The sequence below is a fragment of the Lithobates pipiens genome, unplaced genomic scaffold, assembly GCF_037356315.1.
Source record: "Lithobates pipiens isolate NorthernLeopardFrog02 unplaced genomic scaffold, aLitPip1_a1.2 Scaffold_8, whole genome shotgun sequence".
Lineage (NCBI taxonomy): Eukaryota > Metazoa > Chordata > Amphibia > Anura > Ranidae > Lithobates > Lithobates pipiens.
In genome coordinates, this window is record NW_027507903.1 from 598290602 (window position 1) to 598305952 (window position 15351).

At 44.3% G+C, this 15351-nt stretch overlaps 1 protein-coding gene across 2 annotated transcripts in view; it reads left to right on the plus strand.

Moving 5' to 3' along the window:
* LOC143961267 (mucin-3A-like) overlaps positions 1 to 15351 on the plus strand; it is a 68588-nt gene that overhangs the window by 11412 nt on the left and 41825 nt on the right. Inside the window, exons 2-3 of one of the 2 annotated variants that reach the window (XM_077470508.1) lie at positions 8476 to 9315; positions 14467 to 14550. In XM_077470508.1, the coding sequence (XP_077326634.1) occupies positions 8476 to 9315; positions 14467 to 14550 (924 nt within the window). The remainder of the gene's footprint in view (positions 1 to 8475; positions 9316 to 14466; positions 14551 to 15351) is intronic. The other variant, XM_077470509.1, reaches the window with a different exon arrangement.

The window sequence follows — 15351 nt, forward strand, 5'->3', positions numbered from 1 at the left end:
CCACACTGGACCACCAGAGATGCCATGAGGACCACCAGGGATGTCACCACCAGGTATGCCACCCTAGACCCAGGGATGCCAATCATTGCCCACAATGGACATCACTGATTGGCAGGCATTATTGTTTGGCACTGATTGGCATCCATCAGTACCATCTATTAGTGTACATCAGTGCCAGCTATCAGTGCCCATCCATGCCCATCCGTGCCACCTATCAGTGCCCATCTGTGCCGCCTTTCAGTGCCCATCAGTGCCACCTATGTGTACCCATCAGTGCTGCATATCAGTGCCGCATATTAGTGCCCATCAGTGCCACCTCATCGGTGCCCATCAGTGCTGCCTTATCATTGCCTATCAGTGCAGCCCCATCAGTGCCCATCAGTGAAGGAAAAAACGTACTTATTTACAAAGTTTTGTAACAGAAACAAAAAAAAACGTTTTTTTTCAAAATTTCCTCTCTTTTTTCTATTTATTTAGCAGAAAATAAAAATTGCAGAGGTGATCAAATACCACCAAAAGAAAACTCTATTTGTAGGAACAAAATGATAAAAACGTATTTTGGGTACAGTGTTGCATGACCGCGCAATTGTCATTCAAAGTGCGACAGCGCTGAAAGCTGAAAATTGGTCTGGGCAGGAAGGTGTATAAGTGCCCAGTATTGAAGTGGTTAAAGTGATTGTAAATTCTCATTTTTAAAACAAAAAAAACAAACATGTTATACTTACCTGCTCTGTAAAGTGGATTTGCACAGTGCAGTTTGGATCCTACTCGTCTCAGGTCCCTCTTTGCTGCTCCTGGCTCCTCCCTCCTGTCAAGTGCTCCCACAGCAAGCAGCTTGCTATGGGGGTGTACCATCACATAGTGTCCTCCGTCAAATAGTGTCCGCTGTGTACTGCGCGTGCGCAGTACACAGGACACACAGATTCCGAAAATAGCCAAAGATGAACGGCGCCTGCGCCGTGAGTCCAGATTCTAGCCACCATCCAAGTGGACATAGAGTTAGAATAAAAAGAGCCTACTGCAGCGAGGCCGTGCCCGAAGAGTGGCGAGCGGCCCTCTAATATGTGCAGCCCTATGTCCACTTGGATGGTGGGGCTACCACCTCGGGGACATCGCTGGACAGAGATGGCATATTGCTGGACAGAGATGACATATTTTTGGTTAAAAAAAACCCCAATAACTGTATATTGATTGGTTTGTGCAAAAGTTATAGTGTCTACAAAATAGGGGAAAGATATATGGCATTTTTATTATTTATTTATTTTTCACTAGTAATGGAGGTGATCAGTGATTTTTAGCGGGACTGAGACATTGCGGCGGATAGATCGGACACCTAACTGACATTTTTTTACACTTTTTTGGGAACCAGTGACATTATTACAGTGATCAGTGCTAAAAATCTGCACTGTCACTGTAGTAATGACACTGGCAGGAAAGGGGTGTGTTACTGAGTGTGTGGGGGGTGGGCTGCTTGGGATAACACCGAGGTCTGTCTTTCTGCTTAGCAGTGTAATCCCCTGTCAGAACGGAGATCTGCCTTGTTTACTTCGGCAGATCCCCATTCTGTCTTTGTGGGGACGATCACGGGCGGCCGGTGGACATCGAATCCGCCGGACCCACTGATTGGCTCCCCCAATTCACCAATTGGCGTACACACGCGTTCCCACAGAAGCTAGTGCACGAACCCGCCGTATGACAATTTGCGCAGCCGAGCTACCTTGCCACAGTATAACTGCGGCAGGTGGTTGGCAAGCAGTTAATTTGCATGATTACCAGAATAATTTTAAAGTAGCACCCTCTAGTGTTCTACTAGTGGTAGTACAAGCAAACCATAGTCTGGCCCAGGGATTAACCACTGAATCGGAATCAGGGTTATTAGGGTCCAGGGCTGGATGACTCATCCAAGCTCTCTGGTGCCTACCCTTGTTTCTATTGTTGGAGAATGTTCTGGAAGTTAGTGGGTGGAGGCTAGAAGGGCTGTCTTGCATATTTAGGGGCCCTTACCCAATCCCCAGGTTGGGGGGCTGGCAGGGAACTAAGGAGCTCTTAAATAGACATGAGCCATGCCAGCAAGGGGAGTCGGGTGGTAGATGGAGATGCAGTGCTAAGGGAGTGGCCCTTGAGGGAAGGGTTATACCTTGGGCCAGAGCTCTGGTGGATCGCCTGGAAGGATCCTATCACAGGAGGCAGTAGGAGGAAACCATTCCAGAGAGGCAGCAGAGGGCAAGGAGAGACAGAGTTAGTAGATCAGCATGGTACAGGGACAAAGAAGGGGAGGGACTGCGAGCTGTAGCAGGTCTTTCTTAAAGAGAAAGCCTTCATCTAACCTTGCCCTGGGAAATCCCCAGTGTGTCAGTTGGGCAGGACTGGTGCAGAGTGGCAGTCAGGAGGACTGGGAAGAAGAAGCAGCCAGGTGGGCAGGTGGCAGCCAAGTGGGCTAGCATTTCTGCAAACAGAAGAACTGAGATCAGTGTCTACAGGGGAGCCAAAGGTGTTGCAGCAGTTCACTCCACATGTTCTATTTTCCAAGGGATTGAGAGTTCCTAGCCTGTAAGGGGCTTTTTCTTGGATTTTCTGTTGTTGCCAAGTTGGGCATCTCATAAATCCCTAACCTCATCCAAGTTATCATTCCTTCAATAAAACAACAAAACAAAACTCAAGGATTGTTTTCCTGTGTCTGGATGCATGTTGAAAATACTAAGTGACTGGCTTTGCAGTGGTGGGGAACCCTGACATTTAAAATTCCTATGGGGGTAGTGCTACATTAATATTGGCATCAAGTTTAAATATACTAAAATTGACTTTTGAAAATGAAATACATGTAGACAATAATTTCTCCATACATTGTAGAGATGAGAAGAGGGCAGATATTATAGTTTAACAAACAGCAACTGGGAATTGTTGCTTGTGCTTTCAATCCAAAAGGGGCACTGTGTTGTGTTTTACAGGATTCCCAGAGCACTACGGGTTATCAACAGAGCAATACACAGCAGAAGCTGTTTGATTTTAGACTACTCTCTCTGATTACAACTCAGCATTCCATCTTAGCAGACAAGATGGAGGAGGAAGCTGGATGGGGCACACACTCCCTTGACTCATACACTTGAGTGCAAACATGTCCGCTCAAGGTACTGAGCTCTGCAAATAACAGTTTTTTGTTTAGCAAAGCAGATAAGGATAGAAATGCAAACATGTTAAAATAAGCACACAGCCCCAACTGCTGGCTGATGAGCTTCAACTACTGGATCTTTCTCTGATTCAAGCTCTTTATGCCATTCTAGTAGACTAGAAGGAGGAGGACACTTCTTTGACTGATTCACTCGAGTGCATACACATCAGCATGAGCTACTGAGCTCTGTAAAGATTTTTTTTTTCCAGCAAAGCAGATAAGGATAGAAATGCAAACGTGTTAAAAGAAGCCCACATCTCCAACTGTTGGCTGATGAGCTTCAACTGCTGGATATTGCTCTGATTCAAACTCTTCATGCCAACCTAGCGGTCTAGAAGCAGGAGGAAACTACTTAGGGCACTTCTTTGACTCATTCACTCGAGTGCATACACATCAGCTTGAGCTACTGAGCTCTGTAAAGGATTTTTTTTCTCCAGCAAAGCAAATAAGGATAGATATGTAAACGTGAATAGAAGCCCACAGCTCTAACTGCTGGTTGATGAGCTCCAACTGCTGGATCTTGCTCTGATTCAGATTATGCATGCCATTTTAACAAGTAAGAAAGGGCGAGGAAGAACTCTTTTGATTCATTCTTTTAGGTGCGTAAATGTCAGCTTGAGCTGCTGATCTCTGTATAGAATGAGGAAACTACTTAGGGCATTTCTTTGACTCATTCACTCAAGTGCATACATGTCAGCTTGAGCTACTGAGTTCTGTAAAGGATTTTTTCCCCCAGCAAAGCATATACAGATAGAAATGCAAACATGTGAAAAGAAGTCTACAGCTCCAACTGCTGGCTGAAAATGAGCTTCACCCGCTGGTTCTTTATCTGATTCAAACTCTGCATGCTATTTTCGCAGACAAGGGTGAGGAAGCATTTCTTTGACTCATTCATTTAATTTCATAAATGTCAGCTGGAGCTACTGAGGTCTGTAAAAAAATTTTTTTTTCCAGTAAAGCAGATTTGCTTGCTGAAAATAAGCTCCACCTGTTGGCTCTTTCTTTGATTCAAACTCTGCATGCCGTCTTCACAGACGAAGGGGAGGAAGCTGGATGGGGCACTCCTTTGACTCATTCACTTTGAGTGTATGCACATCAGCTTGAGCTACTAAGCTCTATAAAGAACATCTTTTTTTTCAGCAAAGCAGATAAGGATATAAATGCTTTCGTGAAAAGAAGCCTACAGCTCCAACTACTGGCTGATGAGCTCCATCCGCTGGCTCTTTCTCTGATTCAAACTCCGAATGGTATCTTAGCAGACAAGAAGGAAGCTAGATAGGGCACTCCTTTACCTTATTCACTAGAGTGCATGAATGCCAGCTTGAGCTACTGAGCTCTGTAACATTTTTTTTCTTTTTTAGCAAAGTGGATAAGGATGGAATGGAAACATGAAAAGAAGCCTACAGCTCCAACTGCTGGCTGAACATGAGAATACATAATATTCATAGGCAATATTTCATACTTATTTTTTCTGAATTTTATTTTTCGCTATGACCTAATAAAGAAAACATATGAAATATTTGCTAAGCCACAATTTTAACCTTTAACACTAGCACAAGTCTCATATGCGTGGTTTATTTACTGTTAGTTAATTTTAGAAAGCCTTTTATAAATAGAAATTCTATGAGGTTATTGTCTGCTAATTTAAGGCTAGCAGACAGTCTATACTAAAATAATTCTAGACTAGGAATCTGTGGACAAAGCTTATAGGACGTATACATTGCATGGTAATCAAGGAGTATACATTACATGGTAATCCCTGTAGCATGTATGGTTATATATTGAGATGACATGAATCTAAGAATGTGGAACAAATGCAGCCTCAATTTGGAATGGGCAAACAATCTATGCTATGCTATATTTCTGAGGTTTACCCCCCTCTTAAACGTCATACTAGTTGGTAGAAGGATATCAATGGTTCTTACTACATACAATATACTATGCATATACTGTATTGTTCTAATTGTTGATCACACTCTATGTTTAGCTCCCTGTTATAATTTTAAAGTTTTAATTGATGTAATAAATGTTAAATGTTATCAGTGTAATTAGAAATGATAGGTTCCTTCTTTTCATGGCACTGATATTGTAGTATAGTGTAGTAATTCTTGGGTAGAGCCACACATTATAGGTTGTGTTTTTTTTTTTTGTGTTGTCTATGGAATTAATTTGACCTTGAAAACTCTCTAGGTTTACACACTGAGCTCACAATCTTTAGTTGTATGCCTTTAGATTATAGCTATTAACCATTTAATCTCCGTAAGATTTACCCCCCCTTCGTGACCAGATCATTCTTTGCGATACGGCACTGCGTTATTTTAACTGACAATTGCACAATTGTGCAACACTGTATCCAAATAAAATGTATGTCTTTTTTTCCCTCAAATTGAGTTGTCTTTTGGTGGTATTCGATCACCTCTGCATTTTTTTTTTGTGCTATAAACAAAAAAAAAACTATTTTGAAAAAAACACTATATTGTTAAATTTGTGCTATAATAAATTCTGTTACTCCTCCTGAGTATGGCAATACCACTTGTGTGAGACTTTTACACAGCCTGGCCACTTACAGAGGCCCAACATTGAAGTAGCACTGCTGGGCGTTCTAGGAACATAAATTACACATCTAATCTCTCAGCCACCTATTAGACTTTTGAAGGCTCTGGAGCACCAGGACAATGGAAACGCCCACAAAGTGACCCCATTTTAGAAAGCAAACCCCCCAGCATATAATCTATGAGGCATAATGAGTATTTTGAATGGTTCATTTTTTTTTACAGACGTTTTTAGAAAATGTGGAAAAAAAATGAAAACCCATTTTTTTTTTTTTACACAAAGTTGTCCATTTATCAGATATTTCCAACACATTGCATGTACATAGCAAAAATGACACCCCAAAATATATTTTGGTACTCCTCCTGAGTATGACAATACCACAAGTATGAGACTTTTACACAGCCTGCCCATATACAGAGGCCCAACATTGAAGTAGCACATTCAGGCATTCTAGGAGCATAAATTACACATCTAATCTCTCAGCCACCTATTACACTTTTGAAGGCTCTGGAGCACCAGAACAATGGAAACGCCCACAAAGTGACCCCATTTTGGAAATAAAACACCCCAACATATAATCTATGAGGCATAATGAGTCTTTTGAACGGTTCATTTTTTTCCAGAAGTTTTTGGAAAATGTGGGAAACAAATGAAAACACAGTTTTCTTTTACACAAAGTTACCGAATAAGAATCGGACTGAGACTCAGAGAGCTCTCTGCTCTCATCGCTTAGGCTGAGAATCTGGTAGGCCTCCTCGCTGGTAAAAAAATGTTTTGCCTGGGGACTGTGTTGCGATTCTAGAGACAGGTGTGGCTGCACTGCTGGGTGCTGGTGAGAGTGCACTGCTGGGTGCTGGTGAGGGTGCACTGCTGGGTGCTGGTGAGGCTGCCCTGCAGAGTACTGATGTGCACTATTGGGCACTGTAGTGGCATTAATGAGTTGCACAGATGGGCACGGTAGTGGCATAGATGTGCACAGTAGTGGCACAGATGGGCACAGGTGGCACCGATTGGCACTGATTGTACTGTAGTGGTACAGATGAGCACTGTGGTGGCACTGTTGGGCACAGGTGGCACTGGTGGGCACAAGTGGAACTGATGGGCACAGGTGGCATTGATGTGGCACAGGTGGCACTGATGGGCACTGGTGGTACTGGTGTGGCACAGATGAGCACTTTAGTGGCACTGGTGTGGATCTGGTGGCACAGATGGCTCAGATTTGGCACAGATGGCACAGTGGTAGCACTGTTGAGCACTGCTGGGTACTGCCGAGCACAGTTATAACTGTAAAAACTTACAGTTGGACACTTGATCACTCTCCTCTCCACTCAAGCTGTATCGGTGTGAGGAGAGGAGAGCGTTGAACGTGGGATGACCCTGCAGTGTTTACATTTGTGATCGCTCTGTCATTGAGCGAAACAATCACGTGGTAAAGGGCAGCTGTCATTGGCTCTTTACCGCGATCCGTTTTGCGTCGGGTCCCGTAAAACCGGTGAGCATGGGTGTCCCCATGTGCGCACCCCAGGGGGCGGACGGGAGCGCGATTCTGGGAGGACGTCTATGTACGCCCTCCCAGGGTTATTGAGCCGCACTGTAGCCGTCATTTTCATCAGTTTCTAGAGAGACTGGCTTTAGGAACTGACCATACAGACACCTAGTGTCCTTGTTGCTGCCTGCAGGTTTGACTGGGCCTATTCTCATGTACACCAACAGTACAACTAGGCCCCAACACTAGCCAGCTGAAGAATTAGGACTAAAGACAGTCCTTTTACAGCTGCTAAAAATAAACCTTCTCCTATTGATTATGCTAAGAGGTACCTCTCAGTGTACATTGCACACGGCCTAACCATTCTCCTAGACTGCACTCTAGACTAGTTATAGTATTATTATTCACATAGCAGTTAATGCTTATATGCACTGTTTATTGTTGACTTTGATGATTCATGAGTTAATCCCAGTCTAGTGGTACTGAACTCTATTCTAAGTTATCTTGGCATAGTGATTATATAGTCTAGTGGATTGTAGCTGAACCTACCTTCGTGTTCATTTATGCTCAAACCACCATTTATTCTAACCTATACCAATACATTGAGTTAATTTACCACTAAATTAGGGTTTATTTACTAAAGCTGGAGAAAGAAAAATCAGGCTCACTTCTGCACAGAAACCAATCAGCTTCTAAACTCTGCTTGTTCAATTAAGCTTTGGTAATAAAACCTGAAAGCTTTGGTAAATAAGTCCCATTGTGTATATTTCCTGGTGCTAATCCACAGCCAAGTTAAACGCATCTCTAATATTTGTGTACTTAAGAGTGCTTGTAGTAACTTTCATTCAGCCAGGTGTGTCAGAGGGGCTGAGATTGTTCTTAGAGTTGAGGTGCAGAACAAAGAACCCAAATTACTGATTGGCTCATTTGGGGGTAGGGCTACATTTGTCATTATGATCCTATAATTGCATAAAGGGGCAAAGACCATCACAGTCCCGGTTCCTCCCAGTCCTGACCCCTGTTCTCCCTAATCATTTGTTGGCAGCAACATTTATATTAGGAAATAAGTGGCTGATAAAGAGCAGGAGAGAATGAGGATTAGGGTGGGGATAAAATCAACCTTTTATATACCTATTAACCAGCACTGCAGGGAGACTGGAGCAGCATTTTCTCCAGGAAAGAAAAGTATTTCAGTATATATTTAAATGTAGCATTTCTTTAAAGTCAATATTTTTCTTATAAACAGTAACACTGATTGTCATTTTAGGAACAATGTACCATTTTTCGGAAATTCGAACAGGAAGCATTGTCTGTGAGGATATACCCGAATGCATAGAACCTCCAGAGTGTGAAATAATCTATGTAGTGACAGGCTGTTCTACAACCAGACAGGACACTACAAATGATTGTGAGTCAATAACTGAGGAACCTACAAACTGTGACTCAACAACCAACAGCCAACCAACAACTGAATTTCCACCTTTCAGTTTTCCGAACAATATAACACAAGTCAGTCACACACCAACAATGTCAGAAGGAATTGGCACTGGTACGAAAGAGCCAACATCTACTGATAGTACGGCAACAAGTAAAACTGTAGACCCAACAATAAACTCCTTGAGAACAACTTTGGAGACTGATAGATCAACTGTAACAGATACAACTGAAAATACAGGAATCACATTGGGTTCCACACAAATAACACCAGTCAATGGCGCTCAGTCAACAACGGACAAAACAATGCACACTTTTATTAATACTATGGAGTCATCCAAAGCTACAACCATAGAAGACAACATGTCTGAAACTGCGGCCACAGATAGTACAACCTCAAAGAGCACGACAACAACAGGGTCAGAGACCCCCACAAGTCAATTTACTGATAGTCAAAGAACAACAGAACCTACAGCAACCACATTTGGTTCCACGGATATACCACCAGACAGTGGCACTCAGGCAACAACAGAAGTAACATTCACAAAAATGAACACCTTAACTGAAGCAAGAACAGCAAAGAGTGATACATCACAAACACCATTTATTATGACTATGGAGACATCTGAAGATACAACCATAAAAGACAGAATGTCCACAACTACAGCCACAGGTACTACAACCTCAAATAGCAAGGCAACAACACCATCAGAGACCCCAAAAGTGATACTACAAGATCACAATTTACTGATAGCCGAAGAATGACAGAACATACAGTCTGCCAGTGTACCACATTTGATTCCACAGAAATAACACCAGGCAGCAGCGGCGGCCCATGCATTGTGGGTGTACGGGCACCGTCTCCCCTATCCCTGTTGCCGCCTCCCTATCCATGCGCCGGCCCCTTTCAGGACACCGGATGCATGGACTCCTATGGCAGGGGCGGGAGGGGGTGTATTTTTTTGAAGCCCCTGATTAGTGCCAGAGGCTTTAATAGGCTTCAAAAAAGGGTGGGCTTGGGGCGCAGAGATTGCGCCCTGATCCCGCCCAATTGTGTTACCATAGCTAATTAATATTTTCTTTATTCACACCGCATTGCAATCTGGAAGCAGGTCAGTGAGACCTGTTTCCTGATTGGCTAAAGTGGCAGGCGTCCCTATTGAATGCTCAGCGCTTTGGCAGAAGTGGGACAGAGCTGAGGAAGCTGAAAAGAGGAGAGGAGACGCCTGAGATGAGGACACCTTACCAAGGTAAGCACCTGTCCTCCTGTACGGGGTGTCCCGGGATCCATCCGTGGGGAGAGTGTGAGCTGAGAGGTGGTGGGAGCGTGGTGTCCCGTGATCCATCCGTGGGGGGCAATCCATCCGTGGGGGTGGTTGGATGCGGCGTGTCCTGCGTTCCATTCGCGGGGTGTGTGTGAGCAGAGTGTCCCGGGAGAGACACTGTCAGCATTTTATGGGCACACTGGCAGCATATGATGGGCACACTGGTAGCATTTGGTGGGCAGACTGACAGCATATGATGGGAAGACTGGCAGCATTTGGTGGTCACACTGGAAGCATAGGATGGGCACACTGACAGCATTTGATGGGCGCACTGGCAGCATACAATGGACACACTGGCAGCATATGACGGGCACACTGGCAGCATTTGATGGGAACACTGGCAGCATTTGATGGGCAGACTGGCAGCATATGATGGGCACACTGGCAGCGTATGATGGGCACACTGGCAGCATATGATGGGCACACTGGCAACATATGATGGGCAGACTGGCAGCATTTGATGGGCACACTAGCAGCATATGATGGGTACAGTGGCAGCATATGATGGGCAGACTGGCAGCATTTGTTGGGCATACTGGAAGCATATGATGAGCAGACTGGCAGCATTTGATGGGCACACTGGCAGCATATGATGAGCAGATTGGCAGCATTTATTGGACACACTGGCAGCATATGATGAGCACACTGGCAGCATTTGATGGGCACACTGGCAACATATGATGGTGATGGGCACACTGGCAGCGTTTAGCACAGTGGCAGCTTTTAATGGGCACAGTGGCAACGTTTAATGGGCACGCTGGCAGCGTTTGATGGCACAGTGGCAGCTTTTGATGGGCACAGTGGCTGCAATGGATGGCACGGTGACAGTATTTGAGAGCACAATGGCAGCGTTTCATGGGCACGGCGGCTGCGTTTCATGGGCACAGTGACAGTGTTTGATGGCACAGTGGCAGTATTTGATGGCACAGTGGCAGCGTTTAATGGGCTCAGTGGCAGAGTTTGATGGGCACAGTGGCTGCAATTGATGGCACAGTGGCAGCATTTGAGGGCATATGATGGGCACACTGGCAATATATGATAGGCACACTGGCAGCATATGATGGGCAGACTTGCAGCATTTAATGGGAACACTGGCAGGATATGATGGGCAGACTGGCAGCATTTGATGAGCACACTGGCAGCATATGATGGGTACAATGGCAGCATTAGATGGGCAGACTGGCAGCATTTGATGGGCACAATGGCAGCATATGATGAGCAGACTTCCAGCATTTGATGGACACACTGGCAGCATATGATGGGGGCACTGGCAGCATTTGGCACAGTGACAGCTTTTAATGGGCACAGTGGCAGTGTTTAATGGGCACAGTGGCAGCGTTTAATGGCACGGTGGCAGCGTTTGATGGGCACAGTGGCTGCAATTGATGGCACAGTGGCAGCATTTGAGGGCACAGTGGCAGCCTTTGAGAGCACAGTGGCAGCGTTTGATGGCACAGTGGCGACAATTGATGGGCACGGTGGCTGCGTTTGTTGGCACAGTGGCTGCATTTGATGGCACAGTGGTGGCAATTGATGGGCACAGTGACTGCATTTGATGGGCACAGTGGCATTGTTTGATGGCACAGTGGCAGCGTTTGATGGCACAGTGGCAGCATTTGATGGCACAGTGGCAGCGTTTGAGGGGCATTTGAGGGACACAGTGGCTGCAATTGATGGCACAGTGGCAGCATTTGAGGGCACAGTGGCTGCATTTGATGGGCACTTTTTTTCAAAACACTTTTTTTAAACAAACACCATTTATAAAGACAGCATGTCCACAACTGCAGCCACAGGTACTACAACCTCAAATAGCAAGGTAACTATGGGGTCCGAGCCTCCCACAAATCATATTACAAGATCACTATTTACCGGTAATCAAATAATGACAGATGACATTGGAATCACACATGATTCCACACATAAATAGGAATCACACATAAATAGCACATGTCAGTTGCACTTTCACAAAAATAAACACTTTAACCCGAAACAGTAACATCAAATAGTGCCAGGACAGCAGTGTCAGTACCTTCACTGAGTTCTTCAACAGGTTCACCAATCACTCATAGCCCACATCACAAACTACAGTCACAGAATCCAGTTCTTTGAAACGAACCACAACCAAAGAAACTCCAACGCCAAGTATAGCAACTAGTCAGACAACCAAGACACCTGCTATGCCCCGTACACACGATCTGAGTTTTCGTCAGAAAAATCTTGGATGGTTTTTCCGACAGAATTCCGCTCAAGCTTGGCTTGCATACACGCGGTCACACAAAAGTTCTCGGAACTTTCGACCGCCAAGAACGCGGTGACGTACAATACTACGACGGCCCGAGAAAATGAATTTCAATGCTTCTGAGCATTCGTTGAATTGTTTCCGAGCATGCGTAGGAATTTTGCGTGTCGGAATTGCTACAGACGATCGGAATTTCCGATCGGAACTGTTTCCGAAGGAAAAAAAGAGAACCTGCTCTCAATCTTTTGCTGGCGGAAATCCTGCCAGCAAAACTCCCATGGAGCATACAATTTCCGACCAAAAGCTCTCATCTGACTTTTGCTGGCGGGATATCCGATTGTGTGTACGGGGCTTTACTGGTATTCATGGGACATCCACAGAAAGCAATACAACAACACAGACAGAAACTACTTTTAATAAGTCCACACAGTCATCGGTCAGTTATGGTATGGAAGCGTTTATAGCAACAACAACAACAGCCATACAAAATACTATTACAAAAGATCTAAGCCCTTGTACACGGTCGGAGATTCTGACAACCAAATCCGTCGGATTTTGTCCGACTGATTTTGTCCGAAACTGTTGCATACACACAGTCGGACAAAGTTGTTGGAAAATCTGACGTGATGACGTTATTTCGTTACGATGGTACTACGTTCACGCTAGTAGCCAATAGCTTTGGTGTAGGAATTTGATCTGAGCATGCGTGGCACTTTGTCCGATCGGAATCCTCTACACATGATCGGAGTATGTCCGATCGGAGCATTTTGTTGAAAAATTTTACCAAACAGTCCGATGTAGACCACACACAGTCGGAATATCCGACAAAACGGTCCGATCGGACACATTCCGTCGGAATCTCCGACCGTCTGTACAAGGGCTAACAGATAGAGCTAGTGATACTGTAATTACTGTAGAAAGTAGCAGACTTAGGAAAGTGAACAGTGAAACAACTTTTAGAGGGGTGTCATGTAGGGAAATAAGGAGATTCACCTTGCTGCTTCTTCCTATCATTTTGAGTGAGTTGTAGTCCCTCTTCTTCTAGAGTTGGATATATATGAATTTGGATGGAGGTCAGAGGGTTGGTTGGAGTAGTGAGTGATGTGCCACAAACAGGGAGTGCAATCTACCTGTTCTGGGCCTTTGTGGGTTTGGGACCTTCCATGTCCAGATGTAGCAGCTCTGTGTATTTGCCTTATTTTGTTGGGGAACACTGTGCAAACTTTTCCCCCAAGTTGACAACACTTAGGGAGTGCAGGGATTCTGTTGGAGGATACCCCATTATGTGTCTAAAAGATGGACACCATTGTTTTGCAGTAGACGTTGCTATGCGACTTACAGTCCGTTGTGTTATAAGTTATGTTCCAGTAAATGAAAAGAAAATGGAAGGACTAGGACTTGTATCTTCTTTACTGTGTGACCTATACCTTGTGGACTTAGTACAGACTTAGCTGAGTTTGGGAGGGGCTGGAAGAGATTGGAAAAAGAAAGGTCAGGTCGCCATGTAACATAGTTGTGTACTCTAGCTGAACCATGTTCCTGCAGCTTTTGGGCCAGGTATCTGTATTTTCCATTGTTCCTTGAATTATTATCTTGTAACATTACTTGCGGGGGTACCTGACCCTGTTGTAACCTTGCTATTTGAGGTTGTGTGGCTACAGTTTCACAAATGTTGTGTTTTATGGTTGTAGCTTCAGATATGTCCATAGTATTAAGAAATGGTACTTCTGATGTATCACTGTTTAAAGTTGTTGTGTCAGTTAAAGTGTGTATTTGTGTGAACCGTACTTCTGTTATTGCCCAAGGGCCAGAAGGTGGTAATACTTCTGTAGAGATCTCTGCTATCTTCCTGCCCCGTAGCCGAAACAGGAAGTGAGAAGGAATTCCTCAAAAATGAGGGAATGCCTGGTTGCAACCAGAACTGGTGTCCCCATTGGAAGGGTTAAATATTGGAAGGGAGCGAAGGGTTAAATCTGGTAGACTGATATGGGGCAGTATAGGCTGCCGGGAACTCTTTCTTCAATCTGATATGCTTACCTGTAGTTGGTGAAAGGTTGGTAACAGGAAGAGTAGGAGCTGTGACACCAGGCCAGGTGAGTAGATGGTAGGCTATGGGTGCACTTGGGATAAAAGGTTACACCAATCTATCGGAGGTTGATGCTCTACCCCTGACAGGTTAATCAGTAGGAGACCAAGCCTTCAATTTGTTGTTTAAAAATCTCATTTTTTTAATACTAATCCTCATGTTCTCCATTCACAGCACCCTGTGAGAGCAAGAGATGTCCCTGTCCCCAGTACCTATATGGAAAGAACTGCATGTTCATTCAGGATGATATCAGATTAGGTAAACTGCATTTGTTGTCTAATATTATTCCATCACTTTGGTCAGAATTTCAATGAACCAAATCTTGTCACAGATTTTGTAACCCAATGGTTTTTCCATAATAGGAATCATGCTATGGTGACCAACGGTAATTTGGGTTACAGTAGAGGTTTACCATGATGGAAAAAACCTTTAACTGGCTACAGTATTGTGTATTATCAAACAAATTTCTTTTTTTAAACACACTTGTTCTGACCTTTTTTTTCATCCTTTGTTTCATCTCAGAGCTGGAGACACAGCTTTTTTGCAGCCATTTCTTGTCTACATGTCTGCCCAAAATGGCTGCATGGCATTTCTAAGGGTGATATTCCTGATGGTGACATCAGTGGACCATGCCTGTGTAATGTGTGTTGAAATAAACCACCATAGCATGGCATAGGAGGGTGCTATGGTGAAATGAAGGATGGTACTGCTAAAGCATAAGCTCAAGTCATGACATCGCCAGCACACCATGTTCAAGCTTTCTGTAGGTGACATTAGAGTGTCCAGTGTGCTTATCTGAACATAGGGTGCTGCTGATATTTTGGATCAGACTATTGCCCCATACACACGGTTGGAAATTCCGATGGGAAAAAGTCTGATCGGATTATGTTGTCAGGAAATTCGATCGCGTGTGGGCTCTGACTTTTTCCATTGAAAAGTTTGAGAGCTGAATCTAACATTTTCCGACAACAAAATCCGATCAGACTTTTTCCGATTGTGCGTAGAGAATTCCGATGGACAAAGTGCCACGCATGCTCAGAATAAATTACGAGACGAAAG